Raw genomic sequence first — 22,892 nt, forward strand, 5'->3', positions numbered from 1 at the left:
AATAACCCCTCCAGGAGTGGGATAATTCCATTTAAGCAGATGCTCGACCATTAATTGTTTTCCATTTTGCCCTGAGATTAGTTAGCTCAAATCCTTCTAATTCAAGTCAAGCCACTAGAGTTTTTTTCTTAAACTGTATCTAGGCACATATGATTTAGATATTAACAACATCCCATGAAAGTTTATACCCAAGGGAAATATATTATGCCCACAGATCTTTATTGCTTTCAGGTAGTGAGCATATTGATATAGCGGAGCATGTTTATATAAGCTAAAGCTAAGAGGGTATTTTTCATGTTTGTAATCTGTACAAATTGTATATTCTGGTGAAATGCTGCTTGCTCCGGACTATTCAGTATTGGTTAAAAGAATATGTGTTTTCACTCTTAAGGGTGGATCTCTTTATACTAATGACTTTGTTTTTTAAGGCTGTAGGTAAATGCTTAGTTTTCTTTCTGTTAATGAGTTCCAGATCAGTGATTTTACATGGTGACTGATCTGCTCAGTTGTAAATCATACTGCCTAAGATGCTTTCTAAAGGTGCTTTAACATCTCTCTTTTTCAAAACAGAGAACGGATGAGTGAAGAATCCAAAATAGAAGCAGAATTGCATGCTGAACGCATAGATGCTCTAAGAAAGCAGTTTCAAATTGAGAGAGAAACTGCCAAGAAGGCAGCACAGCGGGAGGTGACTGAGGTATGGAGGCACACGACAAAAGACACATAACATCCATCCTCTAGGTGGTTGCCAGCTGGAGGATTCCTGAGAATGGCTGCAGTTGTTCTTCAGCGCTTCTAATTCTCCTTTCACCAGCAAGTGGGATGCAGCTGTAAGCTGTTTGATATACAGTTATCTGCCCAGTGAAGGAATGCCTTGATGATAGTCTTCCCCTTGGAGAATAGTAACTTGAGTGGTAAAGAGAAGGGAGGAGACTGCCATCTGCTATACAGATAGCAAGTCACCTATCTCCTCAGTCCACTTCACTAGCAATCCATCATGCACCTACCTTCTCCTGAGAGGCCTATCTAAAAACAGTAGAAGACGTGGTCTATACTAAATGACCCCTTATTTGTCACCTCCACTGTTACATGAGACAAGTAGGGAAGACGTCAGAAGACTCTCTGATATTTACAAGCTATGTACAATTTTAAATGAATGCAGAGTAAGGGAAAGTTTGTTTTAGGCTGGCTGGGTGATAGGAGGAGGAGGGAAGTTTGACCAAAGTACAGGACTGAGACTGGCAGAGCTTGCAGGGATAGGACATGCTATGTAAGAGGATAACCAAATGAAAAACGAACAGCATATGTGAGCAAAGGAAAAGCATTTACCTGTCTTGATTAAAGCAGAGACTAGGAAATTTCTGAGAAAGAAGGGCTGCTGCTGCTGCTGCTGCTAAGTCGCTTCAGTTGTGTCCAACTCTGTGTGACCACATAGAAGGCAGCCCACCAGGCTCCCCCGTCTCTAGGATTCTCCAGGCAAGAATACTGGAGTGGGTTGCCATCTCCTTCTCCAATGCATAAAGTGAAAAGTCAAAGTGAAGTCGCTCAGTCATGTCCAACTCTTAGCGACCCCATGGACTGCAGCCTACCAGGCTCCTCCGTCCATGGGATTTTCCAGGCAAGAGTACTGGAGTGGGGTGCCATTGCCTTCTCCGGAAAGAAGGGCTAGCCTAGAGGAAACCAGCTGGTAGACGGTCTTAACTACCAGAATATTGGCTGGAAACTGTTAGGTAAAAGTAAAGCACTGTAGGTTTCTGAGAAGGATATAAGCACAGTTTTAAGTAGGTTAGTCTGTTGGCAGTGGAAAGAAAGTAATAATGAAGATAAACCGGAAACATGGAGGCTCATGGGAACTAGAGCAGTTACTTCGGGCTTTGGATGATTAGGGCCAAGAAAAGCGGTTCTGTTGAAAGTAGAGAATAATTAAATAAAAAAGCCATTTTTAATAGAAAAACATACACAAAATGTATCATAAGCAAAGAGCAGGGAGTAATAAAAATAATTCCAAGACTTAGTGGAGTGGCTGGTCTGTATTTTGCCAGATTGAGTGCATTGCTTTGCAGTTTACAAGGAGCAGTCAGAAAAATCAGATTCAACTTTTTATATGGTACTTTGTAAATTGCAACAGCACTGTATAAATATTATAATAAAAACGATTTCTGTGAGAAACAAAAATGGACACTGAAATTAAATATACCTTTAATCAGAGATAGTTGTTCAGAATACTTAGTTTAAACCCTTTTAACAGGAATCAGTGAAGATCGTGAACTTGTGCAGGAGACCGAAGAACAGTAGTATGAGTGTGCTGTCTTGAGCAGTTAGCCACAGAGGTGGCATCAGGGTGTGCTGTTTAAGTGCCTCAGCTCTGCCTCTTGAAAGCAATGTGGTAATTTACTATCTGTGCAGATGACTGAACTTTTGAGTCTGTTTCCTTGATCATAAAATGGAACTTCTGAATGTTTCCTTGATCATAAAATGGAAATCATCACAACTACTTTCCAAGGTGGTTTAGAGGATTAAATTGGAAAATATATGAAAAGTAATTACTAAGATCATGGCATCTGCTCCAATCACTTCATGGAAAATAGATGGAGAAACAGTGGAAACAGTGTCAGACTTTATTTTGGGGGGCTCCAAAATCACTGCAGATGGTGATCACAACCATGAAATTAAAAGACGCTTACTCCTTGGAAGGAAAGTTATAACCAACCTAGACAGCATATTCAAAAGCAGAGACATTACTTTGCCAACAAAGGTCCATCTAGTCAAGGCTGTGGTTTTTCCAGTGGTCATGTATGGATGCGAGAGTTGGACTGTGAAGAAAGCTGAGCGCTGAAGAATTGATGCTTTTGAACTGTGGTGTTGGAGAAGACTCTTGAGAGTCCCTTGGACTGCAAGGAGATCCAACCAGTCCATTCTGAAGGAGATCAGTCCTGGGTGTTCTTTGGAAGGAGTGATGCTAAAGCTGAAACTCCAATATTTTGGCCACCTCATGCGAACAGTTGACTCATTGGAAAAGACTCTGATGCTGGGAGGGGTCGGGGGCAGGAGGAGAAGGGGACAGCAGAGGATGAGATGGCTGGATGGCATCACCGATTCAATGGACATGAGTTTGGGTGAGCTCTGGGAGTAGGTGATGGACAGGGAGGCCTGGTGTGCTGTGATTCATGGGGTCGCAAAGAGTCGGACACGACTGAGCGACTGAACTGAACTGAACATAAGTACAAAGTAAGTGATAGTTTTTAAGGCTTACCCAGTTTTGACAAAGCTGTGATTGAGGTAATGGTGGAATGTCTAACAGAAATTTGGTTGAGTGGTAAAAGACGAACACTGTAGTGTGAATTCAGGAGCTGAAGGAATGAGCTAGTATGAAGAGAAAAGGTAACATTATTTTGGTTCTTTCTTTGACATGTTAAACACTTACCAGCCGTAGAAAATACCACCTTCCTATCTTCTCCCTTCTCAGCTGCCTCCTCTTCCTAAAAATCAAGTGGTAACTTTTTAGGTGCTTCTTCCTAAAAATTCAAGGATCCAAGAGGAGGAGAGGAACTCTGTAAAATGATTTAAGTAATGTAAAAAGATAAATTGAGGCATAATAAAATTGAGTTTATTTGAACAAAAATCTGTTTGAATTGGACATTATGCCATTGATTGCAGTAGAAGGCACTCTGAGGAGTTGTACAAAATGGAAGACTCTTATAGGCAGAAGGGAGCAGGAACAAGAGAGTTAAACTAGGCAAAAAAGTAGATGGGTTACAGCAAACTTACTTCCTTTAGTGGATGGCAGGTGTCTACCAGGCAGATTACCCAACTAATGCTGATCAGATGATTCCTGATTGACTGGTTTGAGAGTCCATTTCTGGGAGAGCCAAAACTAATTAAGTTTGGTGACAATAGGGCTTAGCATAGGTCATTTTGTTTGGGGCCTGTTGTATTGTTTTTTTATTAATAATCACTGTTATTTTACCATAAGACAAGTTTCCTAAAATTTCTAAAAGCAGTAAGTACAAATTATTATGTAAAATAAATAAGCTATACGGGTATATTATACAGCACATGGAATATAGCTAGAGTATAGTCTAAAAAAATTATAACTGGAGTATAATTATATTTTAATCACTCATATACCTAAAAATATTATAAATCAACTAAACCTCAATAGAAAGGCAATAATAAAAATATTTATATTCCAATTAAAAATGAATGCATGTAATAGTCAGTAGCTGATAGGTATTTACATGTGTGCTTAGTCACTCAGTCATGTCCTGCTCTTTGCTGCCCCAGGGACTGCAGCCCACCAGGCTCCTCTGTCCATGGGGATTCTCCAGGCAAGAATGCTGGGGTGGGTTGCCATGCCCTCCTCCAGGGGATCTTCCCAACCCAGGGATCAAATCCAGGTCTCCCACATTGCAGGCAGATTCTTTACCAGCTGAGCTACCAAGGAAGTCCATTACAGAAGCTACGATATAATTTATTTCACTTCTCCAAACATGACATCACAAGTGACAGAGATGAGCTTAATCTTAAAAAAAAAAAAAGCTTTAAAGCATGGTAATGATCACAGCAATTAGTGTGTGTCAGGCTCTATATTCTTTTTCTACCTTGTTTTACTGTTACATGACTCCTATGAGGTAGCCTATTCACACAGTTCTCCAGCGATGAACCCAAGGTTTACGGATATTATCTGAAATTACTTGACTAGTGACTGGTGAAGTTGAGATTCAAAGTGGCTGATACAAAAGCCAAGCTCTTAATATATGATGAACATATATTTATATTGTTTATGTGTTCTAAGAAAGATTGTGTTTTTTAGTGTTAAATCACTGAGAGTGTTTCTCCACAAATCTCTTCAGTTCAGTTCAGTCACTCAGTCGTGTCCGACTCTTTGCGACCCCGTGAATCGCAGCACACCAGTCCTCCCTGTCCATCACCAACTCCCAGAGTTCACTCAGACTCACATCTATCAAGTCAGTGATGCCATCCAGCCATCTCATCCTCTATCGTCCCCTTCTCCTCCTGCCCCCAATCCCTCCCAGCATCAGAGTCTTTTCCAATAGTCAACTCTTCGCATGAGGTGGCCAAAGTACTGGAGTTTCAGCTTTAGCATCATTCCTTCCAAAGAAATTCCAGGGCTGATCTCCTTCAGAATGGACTGATTGGATCTCCTTGCAGTCCAAGGGACTCTCAAGAGTCTTCTCCAACACCACAGTTCAAATGCATCAATTCTTCGGCGCTCAGCCTTCTTCACAGTCCAACTCTCACATCCATACATGACCACAGGAAAAACCATAGCCTTGACTAGATGGACCTTAGTCGGCAAAGTAATGTCTCTGCTTTTGAATATGCAGTCTAGGTTGGTCATAACTTTTCTTCCAAGGAGTAAGCGTCTTTTAATTTCATGGCTGCAGTCACCATCTGCAGTGATTTTGGAGCCCCCCAAAATAAAATCTGACACTATTTCCACTGTTTCCCCATCTATTTCCCATGAAGTGATGGGACCGGATGCCATGATCTTCGTTTTCTGAATGTTGAGCTTTAAGCCAGCTTTTTCACTCTCCACTTTTACTTTCATCAAGAGGCTTTTTAGCTCCTCTTCACTTTCTGCCATAAGGGTGGTGTCATCTGCATATCTGAGGTACTGCCTTACCTAAACCTACTTTTTAAAAGGATAGTCTAAGGAGAACAAAATATAGGGACACAGCTAAACATAACCTTCTCTTACTGAATGGAAGGTTAAAATGTTCTCATTTTCCCTTTGTGTCCCACAGATGAAGAAAGCCCTTGATGAAGCCAACTTCAGATCAGTGGAAGTGTCCCGGACTAACCGAGAGCTCCGGCAGAAAGTTACAGAGCTGGAAAAGCTACTGAACAGCAGCAAGGAGAAAATAAAGAATCAAAGGGCCCAAATTAAGCTCCACTTGTCCGCCAAGGCGAATAATACTCAGAACGTAGAGAGGATGAAGGTTGTCTGAGAAACCCTGTTTCCCCTCACCTCCTAGTATCGATGAGGACCCAGGCAGGCAGTGGTGTTGGAGGAAGATGGTCTCAGAGCTCTAACACTGCCCTGTCATCTCTGGGAATTATAGCTACACCTGGGACGTGGGCAGACTGCCTTGAAGGGGATGGGTACTCTCCTTTTTTCTGGCAAAGATACTGCTGTGTGAATGTTTGGCTGCTCATTAGCTGCCAGTGTCCCATCCTGGCTCCTAGCTGTCTCTCCCGCAGTGATTGTATAGGACTTGGCTCTCTTGGGGTCAGTGGGCTGGATGGAAGAAGACCCAGCAAGAACTGATAAAACTGGGTTGCATGTGGGATTCTTTCTGTCATCCTATAGGCAAAAAAAGCAAGGCCTTTTTTCCACTGATTATCTTTCTATGTTATTTCCACATTTACTTTCAGCAAATAGAAACAGAATTGAGGCAAATGGAGCTAATTAAGGATCAGTATCAGAAAAAAAACTACGAACAGGTAGATGATGTCCACACACTGTTTACCATTCATGTAAAATCCCAAACTTGGGCAGGTTCGCCAACCATCTCCCTCTTTGTGCCCTACAGTCACTGAGTATCCAGAAATTTGTATCTGAAATGACTAACCTGCAGAAGGAGATGCAGCTGTTGGCCAGGAGCCAGTATGATACCTCAGCACGGAATAAACAGCAAGAGCTGCGCCTTGAGGCCGAGCGGAAGCTGAGGCAGGAGCTGGAGAATCGGTGCCAGGTGAAAAGGCTTCCTAGGATTCCTCTCAGAGATGACCAGCAAGTGCCATGTGCTGAACCCAGCATTAGGGCATATTGCTTTTCTAGGCTCTAGAGAAGAAAACAAATTTCCAAGTTGTTCATCTTAGCTAAGACCTCAGAATCATATCTAGGAAGAAGCCTGTAGCTTTGAATATGGCACCTCATTGTCATTTTCAATGTAAAAAACTCATTTTTAAAGAAAAGCTAAGTTCATGGGGTTCTCAAGGCAAGAATACTGAAGTGGTTTGCCATTCCCTTCTCCAGTGAAACACATTCTGTCAGACCTCTCCACCATGACTCGCCCATCTTGGGTTGCCCCACGGGCATGGGTTAGTTTCATTGAGGGAGGGATTGGGGGCAGGAGGAGAAGGGGCCGACAGAGGATGAGATGGCTGGATGTCATCACTGACTCGATGGACGTGAATCTGAGTGAACTCTGGGAGTTGGTGATGGACAGGGAGGCCTGGCGTGCTGCGATTCATGGGGTCGCAAAGAGTCAGGACACGACTGAGCGACTGAACTGAACTGAAGTGAAGGCTCACATATGCAAAGTACTAGTTACTGAGTAGGACTTTTGAATTTCATAGCCTTTCAGGAACTTTAGACTCCTTGGTTCTTCCCGTAGCTCAGATCTGTCTGTCTGTTGCCATTACAGGACTTTTGCCTATCCCCAACCAAATGAAAAGCATATTTTATTCCTGAAAAGGGACTTCAGGAGGGCATCAAGCTCTTGCCTTCCAACAGAGATTGTCTGCTACGAATATTATTCCCTCAGTTCTAGAAAGAAGTGTTAATCACCTTTCCTCAGGAGAATCAGTAAATCAATATCTTTCATCATGTACAAATGTGTATACAGTCAATTAAACTGAAAACAAGTTTTTAGCTTGTAGTCTGGTAGCACCTGGTATTAGAAAGTATCCCATCATACTTTCATAATTTGGTTTGTCTTATTACAATACTGAAGGTTTTTCTCCCATATATGGCACATTGGGAGTTTGTAAAAATCTTTGTATCACATTTTCAGGAATTGGAAGAAACTATCAGACACCTAAAGAAATGTAAAGAGGCGACGGAGAATAAGCTGAAAGAAGCCAGTGTGGAATCAGAGCAGGTGAGCCAGACACACGAATGACCCTGAAACACAAACGTCTCTGTAAAATCCTCCATTAATACAGTTGTCAGAAGTGCAAAAGGCAAGAACCAATACCTTATTGACTATTGCCTCTGACATGTTATAAAGAGCAAATAGTTTTAGATTAAGATTCTGTGTCTTGATAAGCGATCATAGAACACTGAAATACTGATATTAACTTGATAGTCCAAGTCCCTACCACTAGATATAAGGGAAAACCAGCATGTGTTTGGATTTTAGTGATTATTGTTTGACACAAAAGCAGAGATATTACTTTGCCAACAAAGGTCCGTCTAGTCAAGGCTATGGTTTTTCCAGTGGTCATGTATGGATGTGAGAGTTGGACTGTGAAGAAAGCTGAGCGACGATGCTTTTGAACTGTGGTGTTGGAGAAGACTCTTGAGAGTCCCTTGGACTGCAAGGAGAGCCAACCAGTCCATCCTAAAGGAGACCAGTCCTGGGTGTTCATTGGAAGGACTGATGCTGAGGCTGAAACTCCAGTACTTTGGCCACCTCATGCGAAGAGTTGACTCACTGGAAAAGACTGTGATGCTGGGAGGGATTGGGGGCAGGAGGAGAAGGGGACGACAGAGGATGAGATGGCTGGATGGCGTCACCAACTCGATGCACATGAGTTTGGGTGAACTCCAGGAGTTGGTGATGGACAGAGAGGCCTGGCGTGCTGTGATTCATGGGGTCGCAAAGAGTCGGACACGACTGAGCGACTGAACTGAACTGAACTGAATAAAAGTAGAAACACTTTACCACCAATAACTAGAAATATAAAGTAGACCTTATTAATTTGTGAATTTGATTTCTCTTAAATAGGCCTTTTTGAAGGTACTTAAAATCATAATTTAAAAAAATTTTATTAAAATATAGCTGATTTATAACTGTGTTCATTTCTGCTATGTAGCAGAGTGCTTCTGTTATACATATATTCTTTTTCATTGTGATTTATCACAGAATATTGACTTTAGTTTTCTGTACTATACAGTAGGACCCTGTTGTTTATCCATCCTGTGTATACTAGTTTGTATCTGCTAATTCCAAACTCTGAATCTTTCCCTCCCTGACTTTCTTCCCCCGTGGTAACCACAAATTTGTTCTCTATGTCTGTGAGTCTGTTTCATAGATATGTTCATTTCTGTCATATTTTGGATTTCATATATAAGTGCTATCATATGTTTTTTTTTTCTTTCTGACTTACTTCGCTTGGTATGATAATCTCTAGGTCCATCTGTGTTGCTGCCAATGGCATTATTTAATTCTTTCTTATGGATGAGTAATGCTCCATTGTGTATGTGGACCATATCTTCTTTATCTGTTCGGCTACCGATGGACATTTAGGTTGTTTCCACGTCTTGGCTCCTGTGCGTAGTGCTGCTATGACCATAGGGGTGCATGTGTCATTTGGGATTATAGTTTTGTCCAGGTGTATGCCCAGGAGAAGGATTGCTGGATCATGTGGTAACTCTGATTTTTTCAGGATCCTGCATACTGTTCCCGTAGTGGCTGCACCAGTGTGCGTTCCCACGAACAGTGTAAGTGGGTTCCCTTTTCTCCACACCCTCACCAGGATTTGTTATTTATCGACTTTTTAATGATGGCCATTCTGACCAATGTGACGTAGTATCTTCTTGTAGTTTTGATTTGCATTTCTCTAATAATTAGCAATATTGTGCCTCTTTTCATGTGCCTACTGGCCATCTGTATGTCTTCTTTGTAGAAATGTCTACAAAACAAAAACCCACTTTTCAGTTGGGTTTTTTGTTGTTGATTTATAGGAGCTATTTGTAAAATCCTACATTTTTTAGAACTGGAAAAGATCTCCGAAATTATTAGTCTACCACGACTACCCCTCATTATCCAGATAAGGGAAGAGATTCTTTGGCTAAAGGTAGCACAGTGACATTGCTGCCAGCTTGTCCCTTTTATAGCCATTAAATTACATGATAGTATGACTTTCAGAATGGTTTATTAAATGGATTATGGACTCCTGTTGTGAGTTTGCCAACTGTGACACTTACTATGCCTAAGTTACATTTACATTGTTTAACTCATCAGTTGCCACATCTGTAGTAGGAAGTTGTTACCTACCATTGTTACTCTGATAGATGGCTCGGAGTAAGTTTGAATGTACGTTAGCTCCCTTCTCATTCACCATACAAGAGGAAATATAATGTATGATGCCATTACAAGTATCATTCCCTCCACTTCTGATAGAGTGCCGAAGAAAAGTGGGGTTTCGTTTGGGTGGGAGAGGTGTCTACCATCAGGATGCACAGACTGGAGAACACTTAGCTTTGTGGCTTTCTAAGAATTAAAGACAAGGGGAGCTGTGTTTTCTTATCTCACAGTTGTACCCACACTGTGCCCTAGTTAATATGAGACAGGTACATTACAGCACAGATTTGAGGACCTGTTATGGCTGTGCTAGGTGCTGGAGATTAGAGGGTGAACAAGCCAGATGAAGCCTCTGCTCTCAAATTTGCCTTCTCATGCAAGAGAGAAATATACTACTCTCTGAGAACTGAGTCAAAACATGAAAATGCTGTCTATGAAACATAAATAATCAAGACAGGGAAGTTAGTCATTTTACATTTTATTCTAGAGGATATGTTGTAGAGCCATTTTGAAGCAGCCTTTATATAAAAGCCTGTTGGCTCCATGTTCAAAATATTAGAATATCCCAAATACTTAGTGGAGTGCCAGGCACATACAGGCAATCAGATATTTGTCAAGTAAGTGAAACTGATTCCAGATCATCTTCAAAGGCAGACTAGTAGAGGGACTGTTTTCAAGTCTAACAAAGATAATTTGGAAGTTTGTGCTTAGGGGCTAAAGTATAAGATATTTTGATAAAGGAAATAAAGAGTACAATTTACACTAAGCTACTCCAGTGTTCTTGCTAATCTATTCTATTACTTTCATAAAACACAGCAGAAAAAAACTAATCTTTATAGTTTAGGGACTCTGGAGAAGTATTTAGTCTTAGAGAACAGAATTCAAATTCTGAATGTGGTTCACACCACCACGTTAATTTTCAGTGCCATCTGACACTTTCATGCCTGCCTTAATTTGAGTCCTCTCTCACCTCACTACACATCCAGGAAATATTAACAATATTTTATTAATGCAGGGCTGCATGTATTCTTTAACTTCACATTCTAAAATAATTCTCTCATCTATAGGAGGATGTGTACATGCAAATAGGTGGCAAATACCATGCAGTCAGAATGTGAGTCTTTAATAGCTAGGTAAAAAGTCTCTCAAACTGGCTATAGTAAGAAAACTTTCACACTAATGTGAAACCCACTTGGGGGGAAATAAAGTTTTTACATTATACAGTGTAAAATGAGTCAAAGTAGCACACAAACCTACAATTGTTTCTTTATTGTAATTTTTAATAACATTTGTGCATTCAGATAACAGCTAACCTAGAAGAAGCTCACCGCTGGTTTAAGTGCAGATTTGACGGTCTACAACTTGAGCTGACCAAAAACCGGTTGCAGAGGCTTCCCCGGGAAGACAAGTGGCAGGAAGAGGTAGGATATTTGTCTTAAGCAATTCTGGATTTATTCCTTCTCAGATTTCTAATTACACAAGTTATCTCTTCATCCAGTTTTGCTCCACTAATTTGTAGATTTCTTTACAGTACTGCTTAGAAAACCAGTGAACTGAATTTCTTTCTTAAAAGTTCTACTTCTCCCATGCTGTCTAGATTAGAACCACCTATATTTATGAAAAAAAAAAAATCTTCATAAAGACAATATAGGTCCTCAGCTCTGCAGTTGTTTTGAACAGTTTGGGGTGTGTGTTCTTTCCAACAGGACCAAGATAAAAGGCACAACAGCATGTCAAACCAGTCTGCTCTGCATCGATGGGAGAATAAACGAAATAGACTTGTGCCCAAGAAGTGCCACTCTGAACAAGAGAGAAAGTGATGTCCTTGACAGAGCAGCTTCTTCAACTTAGAACAGCTTCATCACCCTGATTGCCTGAGTCCAGCAACTAGGGCTTGCCTGTTTCCACAGTCATCAGAACATGAAGTCTTTGATGTGGGCTGAGGATTTTGGACCTAAGTTTATCCTTTTATGAATTATTCAATATCAATTCAGAACCATCCCATCTTTTTTGTCCCTTTCCCTATTTTCCACCCAATAAATTTATATTCATGTGTTTTATGATAGGAGATGTTGTTGCATGATACTTGGCTGTTTTTCCTAAGTAAATTTCATCAAAAAGCATTTAATGGGGTATGGATGATAGACTTCCAGTGAAATGTTCTAGTCTAACATCTAGTAGATAATCCCTGAAAATACAGTAACCTGTAAAAAGGTAAAAACTTTCCCACTGTCTAGTAAGCATATATTTTTCTATGTGAGGTAATTACTAGCACACCTTTAATAAAACCGTGTCTCTTTTTATATAAGATATCTCAGAGATGGTATTTGCAGCTTCCTTTAACATTTACAGAGTTACTGAATTCTGCTCCATGAGATTATGCCAAGCTCTCTCTTACCATACAGTAAGCAATAAATTCAGCTTTACCTTTTCATTTCAGATAGAGTAGTGGATTAGTTAATCCAGACCTAAAATATGTAACTAGCTGGCATAATGCCTCGCTTAATTGATGTTAAGTAATGATAGTTGCTGGTAATAAATAAGAAATCATAATAAATCAAGTGACCAATTATGAAACTGGAGAGAATATCAAATTTAAAACTCAGAGGTTGATGAGCCTACCACTCCATAGCTGATAGAAAAAATAAAAAAATAAAACGCAGCTGAGTTTACTGCTGGATTTGTTTTACTATGGTAAGGAAGAGCTATGTTGGTCAAACAGAGTCCTCCCTGATCAGAGCCAGCCTCTGATCTTATATAGGATTTTAAGGAAGCATGGAGTTAAAGCACTGGAAGACTTTCAGAAGCTTAAATGGGTTCACATTGTCTGTAGAAGTGTAGTTACTTGGGTAAGACCATTGTTGATTAACTGACATTCAGAGGCAAGTTTATTGGAGTGTGTCCATTTCTGTATCTGACCCTAAAGTTGTCTAACTCCTCCAGTGTTTATCTATTTGGATTCTGTAAGTATGGGGCTTCCCTGGTGGCTCAGACGGTAAAGAATCTCCCTGCAATGCAGGAGACCAGGGTTCAATCCCTGGGAGATCCCCTGGAGAAGGGAATGGCTACCCACTCCAGTATTCTTGCCTGAAGAATTCCATGGAAAAAGGAACCTGGCAGGCTACAAGTCCATGGGATCACAAAGAGTTGAACACTAGTCAGTTTGACAGTACTGGGGAGTCAGAATCTTAAAACAGCCTAGGAGCCCCACAGAACAATTAACCTTGGTCCTGGGATGACACTGAAAACCATGGTCCTGAATTCTGCATAGGAATAAGGTCCCAATTACTGCACAAGAATGATCACCCTTAATGGGCTGTAAATACATTGTCCCTGAGTGTTATGATTACTTGCCAAGAATACTAACATCCTCATCCAGAACAAGAGAGAAGAATTAGATTGGTGATCATTTCTAGTCAGGTTTATAGTTAAAACTGCCTATTTAGTGTGATGATTTTGTTAAAGTATTTCTGTGCTATTTTTAAAGTGTTTCTATAGTACTTGAAGAGTGTCTGTCATACATACTACCTTCTATTATGACCCTCTACTTTCATGTGAAATAACCAAAAACCAGACAAAAATATGACACTGATTTTTAAGACACTGAACGTCATGCAACAAAGCTCTGTGATACTTTGAGAGAAAAGAAACAAGTGAAGTGAGCTCTTCTGTTGCCTCAGCTTACAGCCTAGAAGGTGAAATCAGGGCGGGTCCCTGAGTTAAAGAATGAGAACAGAGTCCAGGGAAGACACTGGCTGCTAGGGTTCCAGGACAGAGTATGAGATAGGAGAGGGCTGCACAGAGGGGAATCTCAGAGATGTCCTAAAGGCCCCCACTGAGTATTCAACTGACTACTGGTCAGCAGATGCCTGAGAGAGACTGTCTAAGGCTGGAGACAGGGCCACCCGAAAGGGCTATAAGTGACAATGCCCAGCACACACACACACAGTACCGGTTCCCACCAGCCAGAATCAGACACCTTATGGTTTACAAGCTTTGGGTAGCATCTACAACAGGGTCTCGCCTCAGTAGTAGAGACTAGTGAACCCTAGAGTCAACAGTGCTGTGCTCCTAACTTAACACCATGACCCCAAATGACCCACATCCAAGTAGCTGCATTTCAAAACAGAGCTTAAGAATATTTAGAATACAAAAATATGCACATCAAGCTAAAATCATGATTTCTGGCATCCAAAATTATCAGACATGCAAAGAAGCAGGAAAATAGGACCCATAATGTAAAAATCAAATTGACCCCAAACTAATACAAACCACTTCAGCATTCTTGCCTTGAGAACCCCATGAGCAGTATGAAAAGGTCAGAAGAGATCCAATATGCTACCGGAGAAGAGTGGAGAAATCGCTCCAGAAGGAATGAAGAGGCTGAGCCAAAGTGGAAACGCCCAGTGTTGCAGATGTGTCTGGTGGTGAAAGTCTGATGCAGTAAAGAACAATATTGCATAGGAACCTGGAATGTTAGGTCCATGGATAGTCAATTGGAAGTGGTCAAACAGGAGACGGCAAGAGGGAACATCACTATTTTAGGAATCAGTGGACTGAGATGGACTGTAATTGTTCTGAAGCAAGGAGACTAAGCTATGGCTACTGCTGATTTAGAGACAGGCAATGCCATGTTGTTAACACCCCAAGAGCCCAGCCTAACCTTTCCATGTTATTATGAAAAGAGAACTATGAAAATCCAGTAAAAGTTCATCTGAACTCTGTAATGAACTTTAGCCTATGAAGTATTTTACCCTTGGGTATTCTGTGACCATAGCCTAAAGAAACTTGGCAATTTTTTGGTTAGCTTTATTGACCTGAGTTCAGTCCCTGGGTTGGGAAGATCCCCTGGAGCAGGGAATGGCTGTCCACACCAATATTCTTGCCTGAGGAATTCCATGGACCGAGGAGCTTGGCAAGCTACAGTCCATAGGGTTACAGAGTTGGACACTACTGAGCGACTTTCATTGAGGTAAAACTGACAAGTTGTAAGAAATTTAAAGTATGCATTGTAATAACTTGATAAACACTGATTGTTCTCATCTAATTGACACATCCATCACCTCACACCTTTAAAAAATATCTGGTGACAGCATTTAATTTCTACTCCATTAATAAATTTTAGTTATATAATATCCTATTATCAACCACAATCATCATGGTGTACATTATTCATCTTATAACTGAAAGTTTGTACCCTTTTCCCAACTGCACCCTATTTTCCCCTACCTCCCAAAACCTGGAAATCACTTTTTCTAAACCCTGTTTCTGTAAGTTTGACCTTTTGGATTCCACATGTAAGTATCTTTGGTAATTTCTTGAGTCATTTCTTTAGTGCAGATATTCTAATGTTACATCAACTATAATCATACTGCAGTATATTTTCTCTGAAAATAGATCCTGCCTGTTAAATCTGTAGGTGTCACAAAGAATAAAATAATATTTCTCCAAGAGTGATCCCAAAATATCAGATGTGAGTGGAGACTTAGAATTGTTATAAATTCCCATTTTCAAGAGTGGCTCCAGTAGACCAAATTAAGTTTATTTCTTCTCAAGCTTCTGTAATAACATTTTCAAATTCATCATCTTTTTATGTCAGTCATTTTTACATTAAGACAAAATTCCTCTCTCACTCTCACTGCAAGTTAATTTGCTGTTCTTTTTGCTTTTTACACAACTTCAACACTTAGGTCTGAAGATCTGATGTTCCAAAGTGATGGGATTGTGAAGTGAAAGTGTTAGTCACTTAGTTGTGTCTGACTCTTTTTGACCCCATGGACTGTAGCCCCCGAGGCTCCTCTGTCCATGGAATTCTCCAGACAGGAAAACTGGAGTGGTGGGTGGCCATTCTCTTCTCCAGGAGATCTTCCTGACCCTAGGATTGAAGCTGGGTCTCCTGTACTGCAGGCAGATTCTTTACCATCTGAGTCACCATTAAGTGTAGATAACACTAATACCTAAGAACGTTATATTATTCCACTTGGGAATTTAGAGGAAGGATGAGGAACTGTTGTGGAGATGCATGTCTCCCTCAGAGCAGCCATGATTAGACAGATTTTGGGTTGTCTTTCAGGTTCTTAGTTAGTATTGGACAATTGTTATTTCAGTGCCCCTTTCGCTTGCACTATCTGTCTCCTGGTTTCTTTAGGTACAGGCTTCCAATTCTTAACAAAGATTTTTGTTTAGTTTTTACTCAGGGGTCAATTTTATCTAGAGACCTTGTTTACTTTACCTTGTTTACCTTGTTTACTTTCTAATGCTCTCTAAAAACATCTGATCACTTATTTTCTAAAAATAGTTTCACATTAATTTTTTCTTACTATAACAAATTCCCTAGTTTATATTTGAGCCTATATTTCAGCCTATTAAAAAAGGGAAGACAAAACCTCCTTTACTTCTGCCATGGGGCCTACCCCAAAATACTTCTGAAAATTCTCAACTGCACACACAACCTTCTCCAGGATAGATCACATCCTGGGCCATAAATCTAGCCTTGGTAAATTCAAAAAAATTGAAATCATTCCAAGCATCTTTCCTGACCACAGTGCAGTAAGATTAGATGTCAATTACAGAAGAAAAAAAACTATTAAAAATTCCAACACATGGAGGCTAAATAACACACTTCTGAATGACCAACAAATCAAAATATGCATAAGAATGAATGAAAATGAAAACACAACAACCCAAAACCTATGGGACACTGTAAAAGCAGTGCTAAGGCAAATGTTCATAGCAATACAGGCTTACCTCAAGAAACAAGAAAAAAGTCAAATAACCTAACTCTACACCTAAAGCAACTAGAAAAGGAAGAAATGAAGAACCCCAGGGTTAATAGGAGGAAAGAAATCTTAAAAATTAGGGCAGAAATAAATGCAAAAGAAACAAGAGACCATAGCAAAAATCAACAAAGCTAAAAGCTGGTTCTTTGAGAAGATAAAATTGACAAACCATTAGCCAGATTCATCAAGAAACAAAGGGAGAAGAATCAAATCCACAAAATTAGAAATGAAAATGGAGAAATTACAACAGACAATACAGAAATACAAAGGATCATAAGAGACTACTATCAGCAACTATATGCCAATAAAATGGACAACTTGGAAGAAATGAATAAATTCTTAGAAAAGTGTAACTTTCCAAAACTGAACCAGGAAGAAATAAAAAATCTTAACAAACCCATCACAAGCATGGAAATTGAAACTGTAATCAGAAATCTTCCAGCAAACAAAAGCCCAGGACCAGACGGCTTCAAAGCTGAATTCTACCAAAAATTTAGAGCCGAGCTAACAGGTGTTAGCTCCTGCTCAAACTCTCCCAGAAAGTTGCAGAGGAAGGTAAACTTCCAAACTCATTCTATGAGGCCATCATCACCCTAATACCAAAACAAAATAAAGTTGCCACAAAAATAGAAAACAGGCCAATATCACTGATGAACATAGATGCAAAAATCCTTAACAAATTTCTAGAAAACAGAATCCAACAACATATTAAAAAGATCATACATCATGGCCAAGTGGGCTTTATCCCAGGGATGCAAGGACTCTTTAATATCTGCAAATCAATCAGTATAATATGCCACATTAACAAATTGAAAGATAAAAACCATATGATTATCTCAATAGATGCAGAGAAAGCCTTTGACAAAATTCAACATCCATTTATGATAAAAACCCTCCAGAAAGCATGAAGAGAAGGAACATACCTCAGCATAAAAAAAGCTATATATGACAAACCCACAGTGAACATTATCCTCAATGGTGAAAAATTGAAAGCATTTCCCCTAATGTCAGGAACAAGACAAGGGTGCCCACTTTCACCACTACTATTCAACATAGTTTTGGAAGTTTTAGCCACAGCAATCAGAGAAGAAAAAGAAATAAAAGGAATCCAGACTGGAAAAGAAGAAGTAAAACTCTCACTGTTTCAGATGACATGATCCTCTACATAGAAAACCCTAAAGACTCCACCAGAAAATTACTAGAGCTAATCAATGAATAAATAAAGTTGCAGGATATAAAATCAACACACAGAAATCCCTTGCATTCCTAGGCACTAACAATGAGAAAACAGAAATTAAGGAAACAATTCCATTCACCATTGCAACGAAAAGAATGAAATACTTAGGAATATATCTACCTAAAGAAACAAAAGACTTATATATAGAAAACTATAAAACACTGATGAAAGAAATCAAAGAGGACACAAATAGATGGAGAAATATACCATGTTCATGGATTGGAAGAATCAATATAGTGAAAATGAGTATACTACCCAAAGCAATCTATAAATTCAATGCAATCCCTATCAAGCTACCAACGGTATTTTTCACAGAGCTAGAACAAATAATTTCACAATTTGTATGGAAATACAAAAAACCTTGAATAGCCAAAGCAATCTTGAGAAAGAAGAATGGAACTGGAGGAATCAACCTGCCTGACTTCAGGCTATACTACAAAACTACAGTCATCAAGACAGTATGGTACTGGCACAAAGACAGAAATATAGATCAATGGAACAAAATAGAAAGCCCAGAGATAAATCCACATACCTATGGACACCTTATCTTTGACAAAGGAAGCAAGAATATACAATGGAGAAAGACAATCTCTTTAACAAGTGGTGGTAGGAAAACTGGTCAACCACTTGTAAAAGAATGAAACTAGAATACTTTTTAACACCACACACAAAAATAAACTCAAAATGGATTAAAGATCTAAACGTAAGACCAGAAACTATGAAACTCCTAGAGGAAAATGTAGGCAAAACACTTGCTGATATAAATCACAGCAGGATCTTCTATGACCCACCTCCCAGAATAATGGAAACAAAAGCAAAAATAAGCAAATGGGACCTAATTAAATTAAAAGCTTTTGCACAACGAAGGAAACTATAAGCAAGGTGAAAAGACAGCCTTTAGAATGGGAGAAAATAATAGCAAATGAAGTAACTGACAAAGAATTAATCTCAATAATATACAAGCAACTCCTGCAGCTCAATTCCAGAAAAATAAACGACCCAATTAAAAAATGGGCCAAAGAACTAAACAGACATTTCTCCAAAGAAGACATACGGATGGCTAACAAACACATGAAAAGATGCTCAACATCACTCATTATCAGAGAAATGCAAATGAAAACCACAGTGAGGTACCATCTCACGCTGCTCAGAATGGCTGCGATCCAAAAGTCTACAAGCAATAAATGCTGGAGAGGGTGTGGAGAAAAGGGAATCCTCTTACACTGTTGGTGGGAATGCAAATTAGTACACCACTATGGAGAACAGTGTGGAGATTCCTTTAAAAACTGTAAATAGAACTGCCATATGACCCAGCAATCCCACTGCTGGGCATACACACCGAGGAAACCAGAGTTGAAAGAGACACGTGTACCCCAATGTTCATCACAGCACTGTTTATAATAGCCAGGACATGGAAGCAACCTAGATGTCCATCAGCAGACGAATGGATAAGAAAGCTGTGGTACATATACACAATGGAATATTACTCAGCCATTAAAAAGAATACATTTGAATCAGTTCTAATGAGGTGGATGAAACTGGAGCCTATTATACAGAGTGAAGTAAGCCAGAAAGAAAAACACCAATACAGTATACTAATGCATATATATGGAATTTAGAAAGATGGTAACAATAACCCTATATGTGAAACAGCAAAAGAGACACAGATGTATAGAATAGTCTTTTGGACTCTGTGGGAGAGGGAGAGGGTGGGATGATTTGAGGGAATAGCATTGAAACATGTATAATATCATATGTGAAACAGATTGCCCGTCGAGGTGTGATGCATGAGACAGGGTGCTCAGGGCTGGTGCACTGTCCCAACCCAGAGGGATGGGGTGGGGAGGGAGGTGGGAGGGGGGTGCAGGATGGGGAACGCATGTAAACCCATGGCTGATTCATGTCAGTGTATGGCAAAAACCACTACAATATTGTAAAGTAATTAGCCTCCAATTAAATAATCTTTTTTAAAAAGTTGACAATATTTGACTATGAAAAAAAGAAAAAGGAACAGATTTAAGAAACTTGACTATTTGATAATATTTGGCATCTCAAGAGCATTTATTCCAGGCTCTTATCTCTGGTGATCTCTCACCTCATTTACTAAGATGGCTCTTATTTTAGCACTGCACTATATTATAGTATCTTCTCCAACATGGATTTCTATAGGCACTAGAGATTCTAGAAACCATTTGCTAATGTAATCCATTTTAAACAGACCATGGAATACTTCCTGTGGAATATTTTCTGGGGAATACCAACCCTAGAAAGAGCTGTTGATTAGAAAGTGTGCTTCTCTTTTCTTATATAGTTCAAATAGGAAATCCAGGGTTGAATCTCTTTGGAAGGACTAATCCCATGCCCACACTCCACCCATCACTGTGACTTGAAAGATGAATTTATATAATGACTGGTTAGGTCTCTGTGTGAGATGTGTCCATCTCTGAAACTGAAGGTGGTTCCCCAAAGGAAATCTAAGTGATATTCTCAGAAGAAAGGGGAAATGGAAGTGGACCAAATCAAAACTTTGTAATACACCAAGGTCACTGGTAAACTTCATGCATACTGCAGCCAGAGTCTGAGCAGGGAATCAGTCAGTTCAGTCGCTCAGTCATGTCTGACTCTTTGTGACCCCATGGATCGCAGCACGCCAGGCCTCCCTGTCCATCACCAACTCCTGGAGTTTATCCAAATTCATGTCCATTGAGTCAGTGATGCCATCCAGCCATCTCATCCTCTGTCGTCCCCTTCTCCTCCTGCCCCCAATCTCTCCCAGCATCAGGGTCTTTTCCAGTGAGTCAACTCTTTGCATGAGGTGGCCAAAGTATTAGAGCAGGGAATAGGGTCCTCATACTGACACTCCTTTTCCTCCAGAGCATTGATATAAGACAGCCACAAGCAAGCTGTCAAGAGCTTCCTGATGGTTTTAAAACTGATTCATCAGTTACCTATGCAAAATAAGGGCTTTTGGGTAACTGAAGACATGCAGCTGCTTAGCTATCTGCCTCCTATTATTTCCTTCACAAGCAATATGAAACAAGAAAAGTCACTTCTACACAAAACTATACTATATAACTCAAAGGCAGATAATGTCAAATCTTCAAAATAAGTAAAGATGGGGAAAAAAAAATCACCAAATTCCCATGCATGCTCTCTCACACTTCTCCACACCTCCCTCATTAAAACACTCCGTGGCAGACAAAGGAAGACCAAAATAACTGCAGTGAAGACAGAAAAAGGAAACTAGAGAAGGAGTCTAAGGCTGATGTGGAACTGCCACCACAAAGACTAAATGCATCCTAAATCTGGAAATACTAAAAAGTGTCCAGGCAAATGAGAGCATGAGCTATAGGAAAGGAACTTCAAAGTATACATGATTTAAAAGGGACAGGCATGATTCAAGGGGGCACTCATCAAAATGGATAGATTCTAGGGGAGTTTAAAAAAAAAAAAAGGCAAAAGGAATCGTTAAGGAGAAAAGAGAAGAAAAAAAAAAAGGAAAATTTGGTGCCAGTAAGAAAAATGAGAAGTATAAACAACCATACATGTGAACAAGAGGAAAATTAAGTCCATACAGAGCTACTGTAGAAGGTCAGGAAGTGAAACTCCCTGCATCGCAAATGAGGAAAATTTCCCTCAATAAACATTCATGAAGACATGAAAAGTGAATTTTCCAAGCAAATAGAAAAACTTTTGAGGATACAAACCACTGTGAAACTAATTCAAAATCTAAAGTCAGAAATGGACAAAAATCAGAAGTGAAAGGAGAGTTGTTTAAACTCAGGAAATAAATGAAAGAAAAAGGCAAAAATATCTCAGAAATGAGGAACAAGTTACAGGATACCCAAGAGAGCAGATTCAGATGAAAATAAGTCATTGATGAAAGGCAGGAAAACAACCAAGAATATGAAAGTGGCATAAAGTTAAAAAAGTCAGAGAAAAATTAAACAGAATGGAAGATATGCAAAGAAGGAATAATATTCATGTTATTGGAGGCCCTGAGGAAGAAAAAACAGTAAAATAGAATATTTTAAACTACAGCCCAAAGCACACTTACCAAAAATAGAAAAAAAAATGTATATCTGAATCTACGTTGTAAGGACTCTGAAGGTACCTGGGGAAAACTGATCAATTTTGATATACTAATAAAACTATCAGATATCAAAAACAAAATGTTATTGAAGTCTATAGGCAAAAAGATCAAATAAACAGCAATAGAAACTGGCAACAGACATTTAAAAACTAACACACCAAGCAAGGTAACAGTTGAGCATCAGGATAAGCAGTATTCTAAGGCCATGAGATTTCCTGCCCTCTGGTACACACACCCACACCATTGCTGGGACTGTGAAAATGGTGACTTTACTCATGATTAGATAATATATTACAACTGACTAAGGAAAGAAGATTATCCTGGTCTAATCACATGAATATTTTAAAAACTGGTTTCCCCACATGGTTATGAGGCAGGAGGTCCATGTCCCATCCCGCCACCCCCAAGATAAAGTGATTGGAGATCTGTCCCCTGTGGACCAATATCCCAAGATGAGAATGGCAGGACAGTTGAGAGAAGAGTCTGGGCCCTGACCAGATAGAAAGTAAGAGACCACATATTTCTCATTCTCAGAGTCAGGCAACCTCCCCCACTATACATGCACAGAAAGCTCCTTGGAGTTCTACAGGGGAGTGAGGCTAACTGATGCCAAGCTACCCATAGGCCTTTTTGGTGGAATCCATCTTGGCTAAGGAGATGTGTGCATACACATGGAAGGATTCTGGGATATACCAAATATGGACTCTGAACCAGGTAAATAAAACTGACTGGCCAAAGGAAACCCAGAAGAAATTGAAACTACCATGAGGGTGTGACTCAGTGAC

The 22,892-nt window shown here is 39.7% G+C and overlaps 1 protein-coding gene across 1 annotated transcript in view; it reads left to right on the forward strand.

The window, feature by feature from the left end:
• The window catches only part of CCDC150 (coiled-coil domain containing 150), a 90,653-nt gene extending 78,835 nt beyond the window's left edge, over positions 1-11,818 (forward strand). The window contains exons 19-25 of the mRNA XM_052660516.1: positions 571-697; positions 5,769-5,963; positions 6,400-6,468; positions 6,558-6,719; positions 7,764-7,850; positions 11,300-11,419; positions 11,705-11,818. Of these exons, the coding sequence (XP_052516476.1) occupies positions 571-697; positions 5,769-5,963; positions 6,400-6,468; positions 6,558-6,719; positions 7,764-7,850; positions 11,300-11,419; positions 11,705-11,818 (874 nt within the window). The remainder of the gene's footprint in view (positions 1-570; positions 698-5,768; positions 5,964-6,399; positions 6,469-6,557; positions 6,720-7,763; positions 7,851-11,299; positions 11,420-11,704) is intronic.
• Positions 11,819-22,892: the final 11,074 nt, after the last annotated feature.

Source organism: Budorcas taxicolor, chromosome 2 (assembly GCF_023091745.1).
Source record: "Budorcas taxicolor isolate Tak-1 chromosome 2, Takin1.1, whole genome shotgun sequence".
In the NCBI taxonomy this organism is placed as follows: Eukaryota; Metazoa; Chordata; class Mammalia; order Artiodactyla; family Bovidae; genus Budorcas; species Budorcas taxicolor.